Genomic DNA, 24,956 nt, shown 5'->3' on the forward strand with positions numbered 1-24,956 from the left:
CTGGAAAGTGAACGGCTGAAGATGGCAAAGAGAGAAGAACTATACTTAGACTCTATTAATTAATAACAGTCCAGATTAGAAATGGAATCTGTTAAATCCAGAGAATGATAAATGCATTCAACAATGAAACTTCCTTCAAGGACATCATTTATGTTGTTAACCCTCAAGAGGCTAATATTTAACTTTGGCTTGGGTTTGAAAAATATTGTCTTTTTCTCCTTCGGTTATTACCTCCTAAATGATATTCAAAAATACTTTCCAAAATATATTACTGAAATATATATGAATTTTATACTTTACAAGGGGAGGACATTAAATTCATCAAAATATGCTGCATAAGGAGTAGCTGATGTTAAAAAATTACCCAATCAATAATATTTGTAAAAATAATAATGATGGCATTTGTTAAACACTTACTATGTGCCAAGCGCTGGGGTAGATACAAGGTAATAAGGTTGTCCCATATGGGGCTCACAGTCTTAATCTCCATTTTACAGATGCAGTAACTGAGGCGAAGAGAAGCCAAGTGATTTGCCCAAAGTCACACAGCTGATCAGTGGCAGAGACAGGATTAGAACCCATGGCCTCTGACTCCCAAGCCATGAGGGATGGCTTTCCACTAAGCCATGCTGCTGCTCTGCTTATTGAGTGTGTACTCCATGTAGAACATTAGTCTAAGTGCTTGGGAGAGCACGATAGCATTAGCAGACATAATTCCTGCCCTCAAGGAGCTTACAGTCTAGCAGGGTAGACAGACACTAAAATAAATTACAGATAGGAAGAAGCAAGATTGTTTAAAGATATTTCAGGGGGTCTTTGAAGGGGTGAGTGCACAATGTGGAAACGGCAGCAATAGGGATATACGGTGGGGAATTGAGAGATCAGGGAAGGCCTCCGGGTGGAGATGTGATTTAAGAACAACCTTCAAGTAGGGAGAGCATTGGTCTGACAGATTATAGTGCAGAAAGAGTTCCAGATAGAGAAGCAGTGTGGCCTAATGGAAACAGCAAGTGCCTGAAAGTCAGAGGACCTGAGTTCTAATCCCAGCCCCACCACCTACCTGTGGAGTAACCTTGGGCAAGTCACTTTAACATCTCTGTGCCTCAGTTCCCTCGCCTGCAAAATGCAAAAATCTGTTCTCTGTCCTACTTAGATTACGAGTCCCACATGGGACCTAATTATCTTGTTACCTGTCCTAGTGCTTAGTACAGTACTTGTACATATCTATTCTATTTATTTTATTTTGTTAGTATGTTTGGTTTTGTTCTTTGTTTCCCCCTTTTAAACTGTGAACCCACTGTTGGGTAGGGACTGTCTCTATATGTTGCCAATTTGTACTTCCCAAGCGCTTAGTACAGTGCTCTGCACATAGTAAGCGCTCAATAAATACGATTGATGATGATGATGATGATGCTTGGCACATAGTAAGTGCTTAAAATCAATCAATCAATCAATCATACTTATTGAGCGCTTACTGTGTGCAGAGCACTGTACTAAGCACTTGGGAAGTACAAGTCGGCAACACATAGAGACGGTCCCTACCCAACAGCGGGCTCACAGTCTAGAAGGGGGAGACAGAGAACAAAACCAAACATATTAACAAAATAAAATAAATAGAATAGATATGTACAAGTAAAATGAATAAATAGAGTAATAAATCTGTACAAACATATATACATATATACAGGTGCTGTGGGGAAGGGAAGGAGGTAATTATCTTTATTATTATTGTTATACCAGAAAGAACGGGAAGGTGTGAGCAAAAGTTTGGTGCTGGGAGACGAGAATGAATCAATTAATATATTGAAGAGACTGATGATATCCACTCTCTCAAGGGCCATGAAGCAAGTACTACAACTACCTTATCGTTTTGTGACCCAAAACAAAACTTCAATTGTTGTAGGACTAGGGATCTTGGGTGCACCCATGTAACAAGTTAGACAATGAAACTCCAGATTATTTACAAGTGAAGAGAAGGGAAATCCCTCAGAAAAACACCTTTATGATGGTCGACTTAAAATGGCTTCCTAAATTAACTGCAGTTCTTTTGACCAAATAAAGCTTGAAGAAAAACTTACTTTTTAAAAAACTGGGAATTGGTTAGGAGGCTTATACCTAAAGGAAAAAATGATTACGCATAGAATTTGGTCAAGATGAAAAGCCATGCCTTAATTTAGAAAAAAGTGTTCAAGCATTCTATTTATATAAAAAAAGAAAATATTCTAATTTATTTGCAATCAATTATCCAGAAAATAGTACTTGCTTTAGTTTCTAATATTGCTTATCTTGAGTTGGTTTTCAGAATTTCAGTATTCTTTTACATAATAAAGTAATATTAACTGTTTGAAAACATAAGAGCTATGTGGGGGATTACGTATATAATTATGCTTAAAGGTTATTATTCAACCAATAATAGCATATGCCTGTCCAAACAGAATACCGGTGCTTTAAGGAGCTGTCTTCATATTTTCCTATTTGCATTTCTTTTTTGAGTCGATAAAACATTAGTAATTGAAAAGGCTTCATTTGCTGTATATTCAACAATGGTGCCAAATAAGAGTTTTAAGCCCCCCATTAGTTTACCACATCATAGGCATAAAATGATCCAGACTGACTTTATTTCTCGTACCAACATTCTTTGAGTGATCAGCTGGCTAATAAAGTAGGCGGTATGAGTGCCATTTGTACCAGAATTGACCTTTTTCTGTTTTGGAGGTGGGCTCCTTGTGCAGAGGGGTTGTGTCTTTTAACTTTATTGTACTGTACTCACCCAAGCACTTACTTCACTGCTCTGCGCAAAGTGCTCAATAAATACCACTGATGGATTGACTGAGCTCCTAAAGAATGAAGCACCTTCTCTGCACCCCATCCCCTTCCAAGGCACTATACTTCACGATCTAAATGATGATTTTTCTGGTTGAAACAGAAAATGTTCATGGGGTGCCACTGTTGGAATGGTGCATGCAATTTTGAATTTACTCATTTTTAACTAATTTTAGGGAACAGAATGACTCTACTTTGGAGAAAGTTTCATGGTTTTGAAGGAGGCAATTGTAATTTTTTTCTTCAGAACCAAGTAGTCTGGTACCAAGGAATCCTAAGTGCTTTGGTCTTTGAAACTTTCTATGTTTTGGTAAAGGTTCTGAAGTGGCAGTTACCTTCTTTTTCAAAGCTGAAGAATGGTTTGACCAGTCTATGAAATGAGAAAATGGGCTGCAAGACTAGAGAAAAGTCCCCAAGTTACTACGGATTCAGAGCATTTACGAATGTATTCAATTGAATTGCTATTTTCTTCTTGGCAATTTAAAATGTGGATGTAGCTTGTGGTTGTCTCCCTCTAGACTTTGATATTGCAGATTGAATCACAGGGTCTCATTGAGAAATAACAACAGAAAAGTCAAAATGTCTTTCTACTAAACCATGAAACACAAGGAGCTGTTTTTTCACTCCTCCATTGTGTATATTTAAGGGCAATTTCCAAGAACTCTGACGTTAGACTGACGTGTACAGCCTGCCCTACACAATCACTCAATAGAGGAAGAAAAGATGTGTTAAATCAGTGCAAGGGGGTGACTTCAAATTGAAGAACTAATCTTATTGCTAAAGCTCTCACGTATAACAATTTCCTAAAGCAATGGCCAAGTAAGCTGATGCTCATTCATGAGTTGAGCAAAATATGTTAGCTTTAAAAATGAGAGAGAAAGAAACTTTAGGTAATCCACTTTTTGTTCTCTGATGTGCAACAAAGAATTTAACATCATAGAAAAGACACAAATTGGTCCATTTAATCTTTTTTTTAAAGGACCTCGGCCTTCTGGAATATTTCCACACGTCTTGTTCAGTGCTTCGCTCACAGTAAGCACTTAATATTGTACCCGGTATTGTGACTTCTTCCTCTAATGGAGAACATATAAAAAGGCTACACATCTGGAGAATTTAAACATAGGAAGAAAAAGCTAACCATAGAAAATATCTTCTCATAACCTAATCATCATCATCAATCATCAATCGTATTTATTGAGCGCTTACTGTGTGCAGAGCACTGTACTAAGCGCTTGGGAAGTACAAGTTGGCAACATATAGAGACAGTCCCTACCCAACAGTGGGCTCACAGTCTAAAAGGGGCTCACAGTCTAAAATGATACATATTAACTACTGACTACCATAAATTAAAGGTGTCAAAGCCTATAATCAATTCCTAATGTCACCCATGTGAAGCAGAATTCTCTATGACATTTACTATTACTATTATCATTCATAATAATAATACTAGTGTTGACTAAATGCTTATTATGTGCCAAACACTGCACTGAGAGCTGGGGAAATAGAAGATAATCAGGTTGGACACAGTCCCTGTCCATATAAGGCTCAAAGTCTAAGTATTTAATAAATACTATTTAAATAAATCCTACTTAATAACAGGGCTGTGATATATATGCTGCCTGAATCCAAATTAATTCACTACTGAATTCTACTGCATGAGAACTCAAAAATGATTTTCAAAAACAGCCAGGCAATTTCAGGAATTAATCGCCAGTGTCAAGGCAATGAAAAGTCATCAGTTTAAAGCTGAACATTTGACACCAGGCTACAGCCACACAGGAGCTCCCCGAAATGGGATTATAAAGTGGGAAGACAGAAGAAGAAACTAGAGCAGCAGAAGTACGTAGGAAAGCACCAGTGAGGTCTGGGTTTAAATGCCTGCTTTGCCACTGAATACACTTTGTGACCTTGGGCAAGTCACACACTTCTGCCTCTGTAAAATGTGGATAACAACCTCTTACGGATACTAAGGATAAATGAGATAATGCAGCTGAAGGGCTTTGAAGAGTTGAAAAGAAAGGGCCTAAATGAATATATAAATTATTATTATTATAACTAGTTCTTCCTGTACTTCCCTTAAGGCACTGAAAAATCACTAAAGGATGTAGAAAGGGTCTGCAGCAGAGCTCAGGACTTTCTAATCTCCAATCACTGAAAAGCACTCCCCCAACACCGACTTTTTAAAACACTCGTCCCCTGCCTTCTCCCCTCCTTGACTGCAATGTTCAACTGTTCGCTTTCCAACGGCTTCTTCCCCACTGTTTTCAAACATCGCCCCATCCTAAAAAAACCCTCCCTTGACCCCACGGCTCCCTCCAGTTATCGCCAAGCCTCCCTCCTACCGTTCCTTACCAAACTTCTTGAGAGAGTGGTTTACACCCGTTGTCTCCACATCCTCTCCTCCAATTCTTTCCTAGATCCCCTCCAATCTGGCTCCTGCTCCCTTCATTCCACAGAAACACCCCTCTCTAGGGTAACCAATGACTTTCTTCTTGCCAAATCTGACAGCTTCAACTCTAACCCAATCCTCCTAGACCCCTCAGCTGCTTTTGACACCGTAGGCCATGGTTCACCTCAACTTTCTGCCTGCCCCTTCTCAGCCTCCCACCCTCTGACAAGTGCGTGTGTGGGGGGTCCCTCAAGGCTCATTGGTCCCCTTCTATTCTCCATCTACACCTACTCCCTTGGAGAGCTCACTGGCTCCCAAGGCTTCAATTACCATCTTTATGCAGATGATTCCCAAATCTAGATCTCCACACCTCTCTCCTTCCTTGCAATCTCTCCTTCCCTCCTGCCTTCAGGACATCTCTACCTGGATGTCCTGCCAACACCTCAGACTAAACCCAACACGCCTTATCTTCCTACCAAAACCCTCCCTCCCTGGTCTTTACCAACACTGTAGACAACACCACTATCCTCCCGATCTCACAAGCCTGTAACCTTGGTGTTGGCCTCGACTCGTCTCTCCCATTCCACCCACACATTCAATCTGTTACTAAATTCTGTCGGTTCTACTTTCATAACATCGCTAAAATTTGTCCTAAAATTTAGCTAAAATTTAGCGGGGCCAGTGGCGCAATGGATAATGCGTCTGACTACGGATCAGAAGATTGTAGGTTCGACTCCGGCCTGGCTCGCTACTGTCTTTTAGAGAAGCAGTGTGGCTCAGTGGAAAGAGCACGGGCTTGGGAGTCAGAGGTCATGGGTTCGAATCCCACCTCCCCCACATGTCTGCCGTGTGACCTTGGGCAAGTCACTTCACTTCCCTGTGCCTCAGTTCCCTCATCTGTAAAATAGGGATTAAGACTGTGAGCCCCACATGGGACAACCTCATCTCCTTGTATTCCCCCCAGCGCTTAGAACAGTGCTTTGCACATAGTAAGCGCTTAACAAATACCAACATTATTATTATTATTATTTTTATTGTCCTGTCCACTCCATCCAAACTACTACCAAGATGATCTAAGCAATTCTCCTATCCCGGTTTGATTACTGCATCTGCCTTCTCGCTGACCTCCTGTCTCTCCCCACTTCAGTCCATACTTCCCTCTGCTGCTCCGATCATTTTTAAACAAAATCATTCAGGCCACGTCTCCCCATTCCTCAAGGACCTCCACTGGCTGCCCATCCACCTCCTTATCAAACAGAAACTCCCTACCATCAGCTTTAAAGCACTCAATAAGCTCGCCCCATCCTACCTCACTTCACTGATTTCCAACTACAGCCCAGCCCGCACACCCGCTCCTCTATTGCCGACTTACTCGCTGTGCCCCGATTTTGTCTATCTCACTGCTGACACCTTTACCACACATGGGAAAGTATGGTACCCTGCCAGTGCTAAGATATACCTTTTCTTGTCTTCTCCACATTCAAAAGCCCTAGGAAACAGACGTAGCTCCACTGTAGTCTCCCGCTGAGGAAATGCCATATTCCACAGGATTCTGGTTGTCTGACAAACCTTTATTAGGGACACAATTTTCACCCAAACTCCCCTGGAGATTTCTATGGGCTCACTGCCCAATAGAGAGTTTCTCTCAATGACAGACACTAACGGCAGTATTGTCCTCAGGCCTTAAGGATAAATGAACCCATCTCTTGGTGCCTACATACACACTGGATGTAATCTCACAAAACGAAATGGAAACAAGTTGGGGATTTGTATTCCCAGATAAATGCCATCGTACCTGGATCTTGTCTGTCTCGTTGATGACTTCTTGCTCACGTTCTCCCTCTCCCTTCCAATCCGACCAACCACCCCTTTCCCCATCTTCAGGGCCTGACTAATAATCACATCCCCTCCATGAGGCACTTCTCTGACTAAACACTTATTTCCCCAGCTATTCATCCTAACAAATACCATCATTACTATTATCATTCTGCACTACCTATGCACTTGGATCTGTACTCCATGAGCACTTTTCTTCTCTCTCCACTCCAATAATAATAATCAATAATAATCAAATTCTTTTTGATTTTTTAATTTTAATTTTTGATGGACATAGCCTTTTATTCTACCATTTCTCCTATTAGTAATTCATTTTAATATGTCTACCCGACTAATCTGAAAGCTCCTTGAGGGCAGAAATCATGTCTACCGATGTTATTTTTTTGAACTCTCCCTGGATTTAGAATAGTAATAATAATTACTATTACTATGGTATTTGTTAAGCGCTTACTATGTGCCAAGCACTGTTCTATGCGCTGGGGTAGATACAGAGTAATCAGGTTATCCCACGTGGGGCTCACACTTTGAATCCTCATTTTACAGATGAGGTAACTGAGGCACAGAGAAGTTAAGTGACTTGCCCAAGGTCACACGGCAGACAAGTGGCAGAGGCGGGATTAGAACCCATGTCCTCTGACTCCCAAGCCCGTGCTCTTTCCACTAAGCTTAGTGCTAAGTGCTTAGATACAGCAAGCATTTAAATACTATAAAACAGTGCTTAGTACAATGCTCTGCACACAATACAGCCCTCAACAAATACTACCGATGTACAAAATCAATAAGTAGTATCTATTGAGGAACTACTATGTGCAGGGCCCTGTAATGTGTGCTTGAGAGAGTACAATAGGCTCAGAAGGCAGGATTCCTGCCCTAAAGGAGTTTATAATCTAGAATCAGACTTCCTCAGATCCCACCGAGCAAGACCATTACCAACCAAAACCTGAAATGATCAGTGTTGCTTAGGGAGATTACACTGGATTATTGTTAATAGCTTTAAAAGCAACAAGCATTTCAGAAAAACGAATGACGCAAATGTTTTAGGAATCTAGCGAGCATTACCACATTAGTGCCTAACCATATAAAAGTCCAGCAAAACCCCAAATAAAACTAGAATGGAACACACTACTCAATCATGAAAGCAAATGCAATACATAAATAAAATTCTAGCAGAGCCGAAATGTTTAATTATTTATCTGCGCTCAAGTTAGGCAGCTGAAGGGAAGAATTAACTCCTCTGGACTAAAGAGAAAAAAGGAAACTCTTTGGAATTTGTATTGCACTCACTTTCAAGCAAATATCCAAATTCACACGAGAACTGCGACAGTTTCACCTAATCAGATTTTCTACAAGTTAAACACCCTCCTACACTCAGATGTGATTGAGTAACTTCTTTGATCTCTTTTCCCAAATTTATTACTCTGTGTAATCCATGACCAAATATAACAAGATTTACTGTATCTCTACATGACAGCCCAGCAGCTGACAAAATTTAATAATTTGGCAAATGCAAAAAACCTTCTGGAGCCAAAATATACAAATCATAATTTAGGCATTTTAGTGTATCACAATGAAACATTTGTGTACTCATCAAAAGAACTTCAAAACAATTCTAATTCTTTCCACCCCATTGAAAGAAAGTGATTTTTATTTCCTGACATGATCTCCAGCAGCAAGTGAACCGCTTAGAAACACTTTTGATTTGGTTCATCTTAGACAAGATCCAGGACTAGTTTACACTGCTTTATCCACTTCCTAAATCCAAACCTCTCCTCCTGCCATCCCTCCCTCCCCGCCTTTGTCTCTTTCGCTCTTCTTGGCCTTTATCTCTTTCTCTCAGAAAATAATATATTAAATATCACATTTGGAAACAGTAGGAAACTGAACAATCGGGATACCATTACAGTCCTCTAGACTGTAAGCTCACTGTGGGCAGGGAACATGTCTGCTAACTCTGTCATACAGTACACTCCCAAGTGCTCAGTGCAGTGCTGTGCACATAGTAAGTGCTCAATAAATACGATCGATTGAGTGACATCCAATAGAGGAAAATGTGTTTTCATTCACTTACTATGACTAGAAAATATCATGATAAATGACAATTTAAAAATGAGTTGAAACTCAAAGTCTTAACTGCATTTCCTGTTTTCACAGCAGTTTTTTTGGAAAGAGAATCACTTTTTCGTTGCTTCTATTTCATTGCTTCTAAAATTGATGATTCAGTAAATTTCCCTGGGATGGGGACACTAGTTTTCCCCTATATTTGAAAGAGTGTGTGTCCCCCACCTCTTCTGGCACATACTTTTCTTGCACCTGAACTAGTCACCCCAGGATTGCCTATGCTTTAGACTCCCAGGGGTGAAGACTTGCTTAGGATTGTGAATTATGTATAATAAAATGGCTACATTCTGATTGCAAGACAAGACTTTTTTCAAGTAGAAGTTAGTATGAGAATTTTCAATCCTCTGATCTTCATTTGCTATTTGTGAATAAGACAATGAAGTCACTTATTGTCCAGGCTTTTGAGAGCACAGGAAATAACTACATCTGCGAAAATGTTACTAAATCTTTTCCAGTCACATTCGCTCTGCTTTTTAGTACTTTTGGATGGGTTTATATGGTGCCTGGAATCAGAGTTACTGACTTGCCAACTCTCTTTTGTGTTCTCAAACCACAACAGGCAAACCAGATTTAAACACAGTTTTCCTATTTGTTTATTATACCATGAGCTATTGTGAATTTCCTTTCACTTTATATTAAGACCACACTCCCAAAACACTTATCACAAAGCTGTTCTTCATCCTAAACACCTCAGGGCAACAGGTGGCCAACCTATCAAGATCTAATAATTCGTTGCTTTTTGAATCTTTAACACAAATATGCCAACTTCCTCATTCCGATCCTACCATTTCTGGAAATCTGATCTAAACTTTGGAAAATTCTCCACCCTTTGTGGTTCTTAAGATATACTCTCTGATTCCTCACCACTCTTTCACTGAGGAATCACTTTTTTCATACAACTGCAAAACACCTCTCCATTTGTTAATGCTCTCTGTTTAATGGCCAATGCATATTTTGACCCATTAATTATTATAATTACCAATAAAATGAAGCAAAACCTCAAACAGCGTGACAGGAGAAGGAAGACCAGCGTGCCATACAACAAGAAATGGTGTGCCATAAAAACTGAAGTTTCAGGAAAATAGGGGCACAAAGAGGAAATGATAATAATAATGGATTTGTTAAGCACTTACTGTGTGCCAGGCACTTTTCTAAGTACTGAGGAAGATACAAGCTAATTAAGTTGGCCACAGTCCCTGTCACACACATGAGGCTCATGGTATTAATCCCCATTTCACAGATGAGGGAACTGATTTGCCCAAAGTCTCATAGTAGACAAGTGGCAGAGCCGGTATTAGAACTCAGGTCCTTTGCACTTCCAGGCCCGTGCTTTACCCACTAGACCAAATGATGAAAGCAGTGCTGGATTGTTGATAGAAAATGCAACAACATGGGAAGAGAAAACTATTTACACGCCCAGGATGTGGAAAGGCTTATCAGGCCCATAAGCCACTGTATCAGTCCCACTCACAATTCACTGATACAATCTCACCACCAGTAGTTTCATCTTCAAACCTGAAGGACAGCTATAGGGATAATGTTTTTGAAAAACTGCTGCTCTAAAGTGACTGCACCCTGGGCAAAATTTAATGTTCATTTTTTAAAAAACCCACCATGGGACTACCTCTAAACTCTCAATCTTAGAAGTTGGAAAAAGTTACAAGAGAATCCAAACATATTCTTTGACTTTAAAAGGTGCACTAGATGAAAATGAGTACAGTAAATTATCTCAAGTGCTCTTCTAAGGAAGCATAAAATTGTTTGCGGTTTTCAATAAGTAAAGGTCAAATGAAAACATTACGTTTAAATGTATCACCCAGTTGAATTTGTTCCTCTGTGCAAATCAATGATCTCTTAATCTCCGCTTATGACCTCAAGCCACTGGAACATTTTATTGAAATAAACAAAAGAAGAAAGAACTGAATTTACTGTCCAAGTTCAGTCTATAAAAATGGCCCGGCCAAAACTCTTGAAAACCCAAATGTTTTACTTGAAAATGTACTCAATGACTTTCTTCTGATACTTTCATCATGACTACTGAAGTGAACCTTGGGCAGAAAAAATAAATCATTACATCACCGAAAAGGTTTAATAAAACATTAAAACAAAACCTTTTCATTCCTGCTAAAACGGTTCCAAGGTCAAGTTGAATTTGGATGTGGACGCCACTGAAGGTGTGAGGCAATTGTGGAAGTAAATTAAGTTTAGTGGAGTTCACTCATGCAATGCAATCAATCAATGGTTCCCCAAATGCCTGCCAGGGAGTGTTGTACGAGGGGGCTATGAGAGGCTTGGCACAATATATGTTTGTACATATTTATTACTCTATTTATTTATTTATTTATTTTATTTGTACACATCTATTCTATTTATTTTATTTTGTTAGTATGTTTGGTTTTGTTCTCTGTCTCCTCCTTTTAGACTGTGAGCCCACTGTTGGGTAGGGACTGTCTCTATATGTTGCCAATTTGTACTTCCCAAACGCATAGTACAGTGCTCTGCACATAGTAAGCGCTCAATAAATACGATTGATGATGATGATGATGATGCTGTGTTGGACTCAGTTGTGTCTGCAGGGATGAGCAACCCAGTGGGTTTGCACAAGCTCTGTGCGCAGGTGCCTTTTGTAGGAGTATTCAGCAAATGGCTTTGGCAGTGAAGGCCTGGGTAACTGCTTTCGTACCTGCATCCCTCTCTTGCCCACACCTTCCTTGGGCTTGCGTGGGGCAGCGGAGGTGATGCTCAAAGACAGCTCACGTGTCAGGGATTGTTCAATACAGCGCTTACAAAAAGGGCGCCACTTTGGAAAAAGCTTTGGAAACACTACTCCAACTGGGATCCGACGGGTCACGAAGGACCATGGGCCCCCAAAGTCCTGAGCTTACACACTGCGATTGCCCTCCTCGGCCAGAAAATTCTGGTCCACTTGAACGGATACGTTCTATTGGGTGCAATTCCTTAAATATTGTGTTATAAACACTCTGATTAACAATACTGGTTATTGTACGCGTTACAGTTCAAGAATTTATGACACATTTAATTCTTGACAACTGCCCCTTAAATTGAAATGCTGTAGGTAGGAACCAACTCTCTTCTGGGAAGCAGTGTGACCAAGTGGAACGTGTCTATCATCATCATCGATCGTATTTATTGAGCGCTTACTGTGTGCAGAGCACTGTACTAAGTGCTTGGGAAGTACAAATTGGCAACATATAGAGACAGTCCCTGCCCAACAGTGGGCTCACAGTCTAAAAGTGTCTACCAACTCTATTATTCTGTACCCTCCCTAGGGCTTACTACAGTACTCTGAACTTATACAGTGCTCTGCACCCAGTAAGTGCTCAATAAATACGACTGAATGAATGAATGACTGATTGAAGCAGCCTAGCTTAGTGGAAAGAGCACGGGCCTGGAAGTGGACCCGAGTGCTGTGTGACCTTGGGCAAGTCACTTAACGTCTCTGTGCTTCGGTTCTGTGCCTCAGTTCCCTCATCTGTAAAATGGGGCTTATGTCTGTGAGTCCCATGTGGGACATGGCCTATTTTCAACCTAATTAGCTTGTATCTACCCCAGAGCTGGCACATAGTAAGAGCTCAACAGATGCCATAAACCCCCTACTGCCCCCCAGCAAAACAAATAAATGATGTTTTGAATAGGTGATTGGATTCTGAATCAAGCTCAGAAACCCTGTTTTTAACAAAAGTATCCAGAATTGTGAATTCAAACAGTTAAAGAAAGGAAATACAGCTCCTTTAGACTGTGAACCCCATTTGGGATGAGGACTATGTTCAACCTGATTAACTGATTAACTCCAGTGCTCAGAAAGTGGTTGACCACGCTTGACTAACAAACCCAACAATAATGATAATGAAAACAATAATAATAATAATAATGATAACAGAGATTCCACAATAGGGCAGCCGGGTTTTACCTCACAGGAAGTAAAATGAACATGTCACTCACCTCTGATGGCTTTGTCTGGTATTCAGGGACCTACCACTGCCCTATTTCCCACCTTTTTTAAACAATTCCTCTCTCCTTCCCCATCCTTCCAATGTGGTTTTAAAAACTGTTTCCTATTTCCTCATGGCTCTTATATGTCTGATCCTCTATCGGTACCTAGAGCTACTAAGGAGGTTAAGTGTTGTAAAATGAAAGGGTGAGTTCTAAGGCCAAAACTGGGTGAAAATGTAGAAATTGTTACAAATGCCCTGACAACTCGAAATTCTCTAAGTTGAAGACTGGTTCTCCTTGGGGGTGGGAAGGAGGTTGCAGGGTTGGGGGGGAGGAGGGTGTGTTTGTGTGTGTGTGTGTGTCTTTATGTGCTTTCCAAGATGATATCACTACCTCTGAGTGCACTAAAAAGATGGATGAGAGATGGAAAGTCGGCTTGATACTGCTTAAACATAACAGAATTCCTTGTGATCTTGATAATAATAATAATAATAATAATGATGGCATTTATTAAGCGCTTATTATGTGCAAAGCACTGTTCTAAGCGCTGGGGAGGTTACAAGGTGGTCCCACAGGGGGCTCACAGTCTTCATCCCCATTTGACAGTTGAGCTAACTGAGGCACAGGGAAGTGAAGTGACTTGCCCAAAGCCACATGGCTAAGTGGCTTTATTATTTATTAAGCGCTTACTATGTGCCAAGCACTGTTCGAAGCACTGGGGAGGTTACAAGGTGACCAGGTTGCCCCACGGGGGGCTCACGGTCTTCATCCCCATTTGACAGATGAGGGATCTGAGGCCCAGAGAAGTGAAGTGACTTGCCCAACATCTGACTAAGCAGCATGGCTTAGTGGAAAGAACATGTGCCTGGGAATCAGAGAACCTGGGTTCTACTCCCAGCTTTGCCACAGATCTGCTTGACCATGGGCAAATCAGTTAACATCTCTGTGCCTCAGTTACCTCATCTGTAAAATGTGGATTAAGACTGTGAGTCCTACTTGGGACATGGACTGCATCCAACCCGATTAGCTTATACCTATGCCAGTACAGCGCCTGGGACAAAGTAAGAGCTTATCAAATACTCCTTTCCTCGGTTGCTTCGTAGCAGAATGGTCTGTCTGCTGCTAGAGCCTCCCAATTTCAGTCCCTGCCACTACCCACTGTTAGGGCAGTGGTATCTATAGTAGTCAGGGAACTGGAACTGAGCCATCCCAGTCTGGCAGTGAAGGCAAACCCTCTGACCAAGACCCTGCAGTGCAAGAAAGGTCCCCCACATTGGCCGCTGCCTTCCCTTTATGTTTTCATCCTGGAAAGGTTGACAGTTATGCCACTGCCCTTCCCAAGAGTCCTGGGAGGTCAGGAAGATCCCGAGCTTGGCCTAAGCCTTTTTGGGTCAACCCAACCCACCCTCAGAGGCTCAGGTCCCTTAGGGCTTTCCCAAGCCCACTTGAGCTCTTTCTACCTTGTGTTTCACTTGCACAGACTAGATTGTGCTATGGCCCTCACTGGATTTTTGTTTGGTTTGTTTTATGGCATTTGTCAAGCCCATATTATGTGGTAGGCATTGTAATAACAATAATAATAATGGTACTTGTTAAGTGTTTACTAAGCACTGTTCTAATTGCTGGGGTAGATACAATTGACTGTGAGCCCACTGTTGGGTAGGGACTGTCTCTATATGTTACCAACTTGTACTTCCCAAGCACTTAGTACAGTGCTCTGCACACAGTAAGCGCTCAATAAATACGATTGATGATGATGATACAACGTAACTGGGTTGGGCACAGTCCCTCTCCCACACAGGAATCACAGTCTTAATCCCCATTTTACAGATGAGGGGACTGAGGCACAAAGAAGTTAAATGACTTGCCCAAAGTCACACAGCTGATAGGTGACAGAGCCGGACTTAGAATCCATGACCTCTGACTCCCAAGCCTCGCTGCTTCTGGAGTGTACATCCGAGTTGGCAGACCTGTTCCATGCCCACATGGGATTTACAGCCTAGAAGGGGAGACAGACATTAATATAAATAAATAAATAAATAAATGACCGATATGTACTTAAGTACTGTGGGGCTGAAGGTGGGGTGACCACCAATTCCTAAAGGGGAGAGATCCAAGTGCAAGGGTGACATAGAAGGGAGAGAGAGTAGGGAAAGTGAGGGCTTAATTGCCTGGGGAAGGCCTCTTGGAGGAAACGTGATTTTAATAAGGCACTGAGAGAGGTGGTCTGTCAGTTTGAGGGTTGGTGGGGAGAGCTCAAGTTCAGAGGGAGGACGAGGGCAAGGGGTTGGAGGCAAAATAGACAAGATCCAGGCACAGCTGACACTAAAGGAGCTACAGATCTATATGTTTTGCTATTTGGATGAGAAGTCAAAAATTTGGTCAATTAGCTGTGGTGTAGTTCTGGCTGTGTTACTGCCTCCAAACGATTGAGGTGGTATTCCGAGAGGGAAAGGGATGGTTGACGGTGTTTCCCGTTAATCCAATTAACCTAAATGAAGGAAAATAATTGAGGAAAGGACATTTTCGGTGAATTTGGGGGAAATTCCCTTATGATGCCAGCCATGAAATTGGAATTGGCTTCTAAAAGAAATTACAGCAAATGTACTTTATGAGGCATCGTAGAATTGGATTGGGCAGATAACTGAAACATTAACTATGTGGCATGCTTATTTGCTTTTATGAAGCTAGATTATATAATATACTGGGCTTTCCCCTTAACTTTTATGATTCTCTGAAACTTGGTACCCATTTGTGGAAAATGATGCCTGACTGTAGAACTGATCAACTGGGAAGGTGTCTGCCCTAGCAAATCTTCTTTGTTTGATATGGCAGTCAAAAATATTCCTTGAGATGGCTAAATCCCAACTGTCTGAAGGGTAAGCAAAAGGTAAGAAATGTAGTCTTGATGATTTTGCTCTTGGATGTGTGATACTTTCATCGGTTGTAAGCTAGCTTCTGTTCCCAACTGCTACCATCTAGAACTACCAACAGTAGTTAGCTTGACATTATTCATACATTTAAGCATCCGCAGGATTGCTGCAACTGCCGGTGTGTCTGCATTAATAAGGTGATCAAGCAGGAAGGGCAGAACTGACACTTTAAGACCACGATGAAACAGCCTCAAAGGTGACCAATCTACAGCTGTGAGATCTGACCTCCCGACAGACCCCAATCTGACTTATTGAGCGGTTCCATCGGCGTCATCACAGGCTGGACTCATTATCAAATGGCAAGACAGGATCACAAACAACCAAGTCCTAGAATGAATTTATCGATACAGTTGTGCCAGGTGGGTTTTGTGAGGAATAACGGGCAGCTCTAGGAAACCCAAGCGGCTTCCGTATGGAGAGCTGAAAGTGGGTAACTGAAAGCAAAGACGTAAGAGCAAATGTTTAAGAACATAACACAACAAAGCCTCAAACAATGCCGCATCTCAGCTGAAAACTGGGCGTCAAATGACGCAAATACGCCTGTGTGGCGTATAGCGGTGAAGAAAGGAGAGGCTCTTCTTGAGAAAAGGCTTTGTAAGGATCGGAAACAAAAAGCCATAAGTGAAAACAGCTCCAGGCACTGAAAATGACCAACATGCCAAGCACAACAAGTCTTTGTTTGAGCCCAGTGCAGTCAGGATGTTGGGCTTGCACTGGGCTTTTCAGTCACACGTGCATACGTAAGTGAATTTCAGTGGGCAGAGAGCGGAAAGACGATGGAGTCAACAGACTGGCGTTTTAATTCCCTGCCCAGGATGACCTTGGGGAAGTCATTAAGCTGCAGTTTCTTCATCCAAAAAATATCTGTCCCTACCTCTTATTTTGAGAGCTGTATATGGAACTCCAATCTGATGATCTTCTTCACATGTACCAAAATAGTATTTATTATTACTATTCATCCTGTGATGTCTCGCAAGAGCGAACTATAAACTCAGTAGCCAAAAGCTTAGTACAATGCTTAGTAGTCAATAGGCACTCAATCAGTGCTACAGTTCAACTGATTCTCAATTACTTCAAAATTTTAAAATAGCAGTCAAGTACAACTATATTTCAAAATCAAAGTGATCCATTGATTTTTTTTGTTTTTAATTTGCAAGAAATAGTCACTAACATTAATTTCTATACTTCAGTGTTTTTAGGTAAGTGGCTCTAAACCTGGTGAAAGTTGGAGAAAACTGTGTTAAAAATAGCAAGCTTCCATTGCAAAACATCAAACTCTCATATTTCAAGAATGTCAGTCTTAAGATTTATTTTTAGTTCCCTATAGATAGAAAATTCGCGAGATAACCAAAGAAATATGCGTACACCTTCTCCTTCATGTAACTTCCCTTTCCAGTTCTCTATTTAATGACTATATATTCTAAACCTATTGGAAGAAAAATACTTTCTTAATTAAAGGGGTAAAAAAATTCCAATTAGCTCAACAACTAGGTCCCAAAATAGCAACTTTACTGAGCCACTAACCTCCCTCCACTTCTTAAAAGTGAATTCTTTTCTGTCATTTTAAAAAAATCCCAAACTCACGTGACCCAGTTTAGCACCAATTCTTTTAGTTCCATCAAGCAAAGGGTACGGGGTAGTAAAACCTTTAATAATGATACTTTAATCTGATCTTCACATCTAAGAAACTGAGGCCAAAAGTGTGTTTAAAGAAAACAAACACCTCTTTATGAAAGTCCTATGTTTAGCGTTTAAATTCATTCAGTGCTCCAAAATGCTGGCCAAGTTTCCTGCTTCTCAAAAAATGTGTGATGGCAAACTTTGGCCCAAATGGACCTGACCAGCATGGAGCCATTAGACAGTCAATCCCTGCTCTGCCGCTTGTCTACTGTGAGACCTTGGGCAAGTCACTCCAATTCTCTGTGCCTCAATTTCCTCATCTGTAACTTGGTGATTAAGACTGTGTGCCCCACATGGAACAGGGACTCAGTCCAACCCGATTATCTTGAATTTACCCCAGCGCTTAGTACAGTTCCTGGCACGTAGCAAGTTCTTTACAAATACCACTATTATTGCGATTATTATTATTAGATGGTGAAGGAAAGACAATGCAACACTCAGAGCAACATATTCCTAGAATATGAAGTATTGAAAGCTCATCTAGAACCACTGAACCTACAAAAAAACCCCCTCTCATTCAACAGCAGTACCATCTGGGTAGGCACAGATGCACATCTAAACATAAATACATTTCAAAGATGCTTTTTCATGAAATATATTCAATATACCAGGGTTGCTTCCTTAGAGAACTGTTAGCATGTCTACTGATCTGTTAGAGTCATGCATTCTGAATGTCCATTTTCTTTGCCAAGAAAATACCATAGATGAATGTTACAAACAGCTTCGTTAGCCAAAATTCACATCTGCATACACTTAGAAGTGCAGCTCTTCCCTTTGTTTTAGCAACTTCTGGCAAATTTTGAAACATACGTTCACTTTATACAATATGCTATACCTGGGTGGAAAGCATTTCTGGTAAAAGTTCTAGTGATAAAACCTAGAACATCTGACGTCCTATTGTTGAAATTAGTTATGGGGCAGATTGAGCTACAGAGGTAAGGATGGGTAATGTTTTTGTTTCTCTTCCATGTTCTATATTACTTATCCTGGTTGGGCAGGTCAGGACCACGTATAAAGCTCAAAATAGCTTACGATGAAACAGTCAACTAAACCAAAGAAACATATAGGACATGTTTCCAAAAGGGAAGCACTGCTCACTTGTGCACTATTACAAGACTTGGACTGAAGGGAATGATGACATTTGCTTCACTCTCAATCGATGGTATTTATTGAGCACTTTCTGTGAGTCGAGCACTGTTTTAGGAAACGAGGTCACTACAGCAGAGTTGGTAGGCACATTCCCGGCTCTCACATCGCTTTGGGATAGGTAATGGTCCCTGTTCATCTCCTTCAAGATCCAAGAATTTATCGAGTTACCAAGTCTCTGAGAGCAGGGTGAAAAATCACCTCAGCTCATCTGGAAGATACCTGTCCCTGTAATCCAGCTCCTTCCTGCTTCTAGAGTGCACCCCAAAGGGGTGAATATAACATATAATTATATATATATATATATATATATATATATATAATTTGCTTCTTTCTTGGATACTCAACAGAGAACTGTGTGAAAAGTACATACACCGCTTTTAGAATCTGCACTGAATAGCTCCTTCTCTAGACTGAAGCCCTTTTTGGGCAAGGGCTATGTCTACCAACTCTGTTGTACTCTACCAAAGGTTTATGACAGTGTTCTGCACAAAATAAGCACCTAATCAATTGAACGGATTGATTAAATGACTTTACCAAGCACTCTGTCTTCCTTCTACTGAGGTCAAGGCAAACATCCAAATCTACCAGTGAGCCCAAACTTCCAAACCTATCTTCCTCTGGGTCCCAAGAACTGCATATTTTTTATCATTTACTGTGCTCCCAACCAAGGTTTTATTCTCCATATATTTGCTTCTATTTTTGACAGGTTTAAGAACAAGGAAAAGCAGACATACTGGTCAATCCACTACACGACAAGCTCCAAATTGATTTTTATGATGACTGTAATAATAATAATGATGATGACAGACTTTTAGACTGTGAGCCCACTGTTGGGTAGGGACTGTCTCTATATGTTGCCAATTTGTACTTCCCAAGCGCTTAGTACAGTGCTCTGCACATAGTAAGCGCTCAATAAATACGATTGATGGTGATGATGATGGTGATAATTATTAGTATGTGTTAAGCATTTACTATGTGTCAAGCACAGTACTAAGAGCTGAGATACAACATAATCAGGTTGGATACAGTCCCTGTCTGGAGCTCACAAACTAAGTAGGAAAACAGGTAATAAGAATTACACATCTACCAACTCTGTGGTATTGTACTCTCCCAAGTGCTTAGAACAATGCTTTGTCCACAGTAAGAGCTAAATACCTTTGACTGATTGATAATAATAATAATAATAAAAGTGTCGGTATTTGTTAAGTCCTTACTATGTGCCCAGGAGTGTACTAATTGCTGGAGCACTATACTATTACTTCCCAATTGAGAGCTGAGGGTGCAGCCATAGAGAAGATAAATGACTTGTCCAAGGTCATATAGGCAAGCAGCATAGATTGGAACTCGGGTCTTCTGACTCCCAAGCCTGTGCGCTATTTCGTACATCACGCGGCTTCCTGCTTTCATCAAGCAGCAGTGTTAGCCACTGACCAGAGGAGAGAGTTTGGGCATGCCTACATGATGCAAATGTTAGATTATTTCTACAACAGAACCCAAAACTTTGGCTGCTCTTCTCAATGGGACAAGCCTGAAATGAAGGCTGACCATGGCATGACAATGGCTTCCCTTCAGGAATACTGATGCCAGCACATCAGTTTAATGGACAGCGGGCATCTTGGGCTTTTCCCTGGGCCAGTCGCAAAATGCAGAAAAATGAGAAATCACATCAGCAAGTATATGTGATGAATAAACTCATGCTGAATGCTTGGGAAAGGGCTACACCCTAAATTATTTTTTCATGAAGTGTTCAAGGGCCATTTGTAAACATAATTTGTACTTCCCAAGCGCTTAGTACAGTGCTCTGCACATAGTAAGCGCTCAATAAATACGATTGATGATGATGATAATTACCATTTATAAAGAACTTTAGCTAGCTAAAGAAAAAACAGGGAAAAAGATCAAGGTAAAAAAGAACAGAATCAAGAGTCAAGTTCCATTTTAAAGCCAAAATGACAATTTCTACGTGAGCTAATATCAATCCCATAATTACAAATTTCAAAGGTCTAAGTAGTTTCTCTGACCTTCGCTTTGAACGATCATGCCAGGTGGAACTTTCCTTAAATTTAAAAAGGATTCTGAATTGTTGATCACAACCATTTAATGACTTCAGGCTGGCAGAATTCCAGCATAATCCTTCAGGTGCTATTTAAAATTATAGGGCAAGAACCTGATGCAGGTAAAATGTCATGTCGGTATCAAAAGGTCTGCTGCACATTGTATTCATATTGTCAGAAAGGTTTGAAGTTTTGCATTTCAAATCAAAATGTGGAACTTGCTCACCCAATAGTTAGAATATTTAAAATAGATGGGTTCACAGAACACAAATGCTTCATTTTAAGTAACCCACTTTACTGTCCACTTGCACAGAAGTACACAGTTTAAAAACCATTCTACCTGTCTTTTCTAAGGATTAAACATTTTATGACACCCTTTCTAGTTTTCCCACTTTGATCAGCTCCAACTGATTGGAGCTGAGATCCCAGGCAAAAACATCAGTAAAGGATTTAGTTTTGTAGAATGTTAGCTGATCTTTATTATGATCCTTTGAATTTGCTGAGGCTCTCCAAGGAGGACAAGAACTTTAATTTCATGAAATCTACAAGATATAGGAATGGAAGAGATTCAACATCTGGCACAATAACCCAATATGGTGCTGCGAAAATGAACCCAAGTTGGACAACATCAGTGAAGAAATGGGGAAAAGAAGGGGTTAAATTATGTTCTTTGCTGGAAACATAATACACTCAAAACAGATATGTTTGATTTCTGGATGAGATATATAACCTTTTTACAAAAGCCTGGTCTTTCTCATTTCCCATAAGGCTTAATGGAAGAAAATGGAGCCAAGTAGAGAGGTAGGGGAAGAGGATGGAGAAGGCATGGGAAAATTCCCTTTCACTAGAACTGCAAACTCCAACAAGACCATGTACCCTCCTTAAGTTTAATCTGAACTTTGGAAACCCAAATGACTTGTGTTGATCTATCTAAAGATGGTGATGATGACAACAATGGTGGTGGTAAGCGATAAACTCAGACGCAGGAATCCGTTCCCTCAATTTGACAGTACCCAATAAACTCAGAACTATTTTACCTTGGCAGGACTTAAAGAAAAGAGCAAGTTGTAATTTGTGTGGAAGAGGAAGACTACTTGTGCTTTTCAATTATACAGTTGAAGAATATTTGAGGGGAAACCACAGAATTTCAAGCACCACGAAAAAGTGAATAAATAGTTCTGTTCAAGTTCGACCATGAGAGTTAAACTAAGTTAAGAACCTCCTGTTTTTCTACCCAACTGTCAGAGTGTGAAATCAGGGTATGACGCTGTAAAAGAAAGAAAGAAAGAAAAAAAAAGAGAAATGGCAATTTGAGGTGATGTAGTGATGGCAGTCGCCTGTCAGAAATTATGAATGAGCCTTGGGCCTGGAACTTTTGTTGCAGCCTGAAATGGATGTGGAAGTTTAAGCACAACCAATACGTCCAACTGCAGACTTGGCTAGCTAAGATCAGAACTGGTTGTTCTGTAGCTCTTGAAGTGGCCTTAATAATAATAGTAATAATGATGGTATTTGTTAAGCACTTACTATGTGCCAAGCAAAGTTTTAAGCAGTGGGGTAGATACAAGTTTATCAGGTTATTCCACATGGGGCTCATGGTCTTAATCCCCATTTTACAAATGAAGTAACTGAGGCCCAGAGAAGTTAAATGACTCGCCCAAAGTCGCACAGTTGACAAGTGACAGAGCAGGGATTCGAACCCACAACCTCTGACTCCCAAGGGTGCTTCCACTAAGCCACACTGCTTCTCTAGTACACTTAATAATAATAATAATGGCACTTATTAAGCTCTTACTATGTGCAAAGCATTGTTCTAAGCGCTGGGGGGATACAAGATGATCAGGTTGTCCCACGTGGGGCTCTCAGTCTCAATCCCCATTTTACAGGTGAGCTAACTGAGGCTCAGAGAAGTTAAGTGACTTGACCAAGGTCACACAGCAGATATGTGGCGGAGCCGGGATTAGAACCCATGACTTCTGACTCCCAAACCCGTGCTCTGCTTAGTACATTCCTCCTTTGCTGAATCAAGGTGATTATTCTCAATGGACCAAATGGTCAAATGTCAGAATGGACTCTAAGAGGACATGCCAACACCCAGCACTGGTAACGATGCAGATTGCAAGTGAATCCAGAGCTCAGTATAAAATGGTTTAGCTCCCCTACTGAAATAATAATGATGATGGTATTTGTTAACTGCTTTACTATGTGTCAACCACTGTTCTAAGTGCTGGGGTAGATACAAACTATTCAGGTTGGACACAGTCCCTGTTCCACTTGAGACTCATATTCTTAATCCCCATTTTACAGATGAAGTAACTGAGGCACAGAGAAGTCGAGCGACTTACCCAAGGTCACACAGCAGGTCCTTTCGACTCACAGACCTGTGCTCTATCCACTAGGCTATGCTGCTTCTCTACAGCACCAAAGGCTGTGCATACATTCCAAAACTAGTAGTCTAAAACACATATGGTTTTAAGAGAAGTAGCATGGCGTAGTGGAAAGAGCACGGGACCAGGAGTCAGAAGGTCATGGGTTCTAATCCTGGCTGTGCCACTTGTCTTCTGTGAGACCTTGGGCAAGTCACTTCTCTCTGCTTCAACAATCTGATTAGCTTGTTGTACCCAACTGGGCGCTTAGGACAGTACCTGGCACATAGTAAGTGTTTAATAAATACGATTCAATAATAATAAATGAAAAAAACCCACTGATAGTTCAACATAGTACACACAATATGTGTCAAGTCATTCAAGTGGTTAAGTTTCAAAATAGGCAGAATTGGGCAGTCATAATAATAATAATAATAATGATGTCATTTGTTAAGTGCTTACTATGTGCAAAGCACTGTTCTAAGTGCTGAGGGTATACAAGGTGATCAGGTTGTCCCATGTGGGGCTCACAGTCTTAATCCCCATTTCACAGATGAGGGAACTGAGGCTCAGAGAAGTTAAGTGACTTGCCCAAGGTCACACAGCAGACATGTGGCAGAGCCGGGATTCGAACCTATGACCTCCGACTCCAAAGCCCGTGCTCTTTCCACTGAGCCACGCTGCTTCTCATCTGAATTATGTTCAATCCAACAAAATTTCTTAATCAAAGGACTACGAGTTCTGTGCCGAAGTGCCGATTCTCATTTGAACAGAAGCCCTATTTGTGGAGGGGAGGGTGATAAGGCTTACTGCCTCAAATGCTCACATAAAATCAACGTACGGGAAAATTTCATGGAGCTTACCTTTTCCAGGGCCACTTCGGTTTCGGCTGCATGTGCCCTCTTCAATTCTAACTTCTTCTTCTCCGATTCAGCCTTGAGCCTGCTGATTGCCGATTCATGGTCCCGAGCGGCCCGCTGCTTTTCCTCTTCCCGCAGCAGGCCAAGCTCGACCAGCTGCTGCTTCCGCTGAGAATTCACCTGAACCAGTTCCTCTCTCAGCTTCCGATTTTGGGTTTCCATATCGCAGATGATCTTAATTGGAAAAGGGCAAAAATATTGATTCGATCAATCAAGCGTATTTACTGGGTGCTTACGGTGTGCAGAGCACTGTACTGAGTACCTGGGAGAGTACGATATAATAGAGTTGGTAGGCATGGTCCTTGCCCACAACAACTCGTTGGGTAGGGACCGTCTCTATATGTTGCCAACTTGTACTTCCCAAGCGCTTAGTACAGTGCTCTGCACACAGTAAGTGCTCAATAAATACAATTGAATGAATGAACAACTCTGTATGGCAATCAGAACTTCCCAGGACTACAACCAGATTAATGGTCCATTACTAGAAACTGTAACAAAATCATTGGTGTTAAGAAATCATGACATCTCAGAAGCCTGAAGGTGTTTTTCCTACCTTTCGTATTTGTAATGAGAGGGTAAACGGTTTAGTTCTGAATTATCCCCACTTTATCTCATTTTCCTTTTAATAACTTTGACATAATAATACTTATGATATTTATTAAGTGCTTACTATCTGCCAAGGTACTGTACTAAGAACTGGGGTGGACATGAGCAAATCAGGATGGACGTGGTCC

The 24,956-nt window shown here is 41.0% G+C and overlaps 1 protein-coding gene across 11 annotated transcripts in view; it reads right to left on the bottom strand.

Annotated features, from left to right (window-relative positions):
- Window positions 1-24,956, bottom strand: part of CEP112 (centrosomal protein 112) — a 348,495-nt gene that overhangs the window by 99,511 nt on the left and 224,028 nt on the right. For all 11 annotated transcript variants that reach the window (XR_005454199.1, XM_038757370.1, XM_038757364.1 and 8 more), the window contains one exon: window positions 24,166-24,396. Coding sequence is in view for 10 of the 11 variants with exons in the window: in XM_038757370.1 (XP_038613298.1) it covers window positions 24,166-24,396 (231 nt within the window). In the remaining variant the exon portion in view is untranslated. The remainder of the gene's footprint in view (window positions 1-24,165; window positions 24,397-24,956) is intronic.

This window comes from Tachyglossus aculeatus, chromosome 15 (assembly GCF_015852505.1).
Source record: "Tachyglossus aculeatus isolate mTacAcu1 chromosome 15, mTacAcu1.pri, whole genome shotgun sequence".
NCBI classification, from domain to species: domain Eukaryota; kingdom Metazoa; phylum Chordata; class Mammalia; order Monotremata; family Tachyglossidae; genus Tachyglossus; species Tachyglossus aculeatus.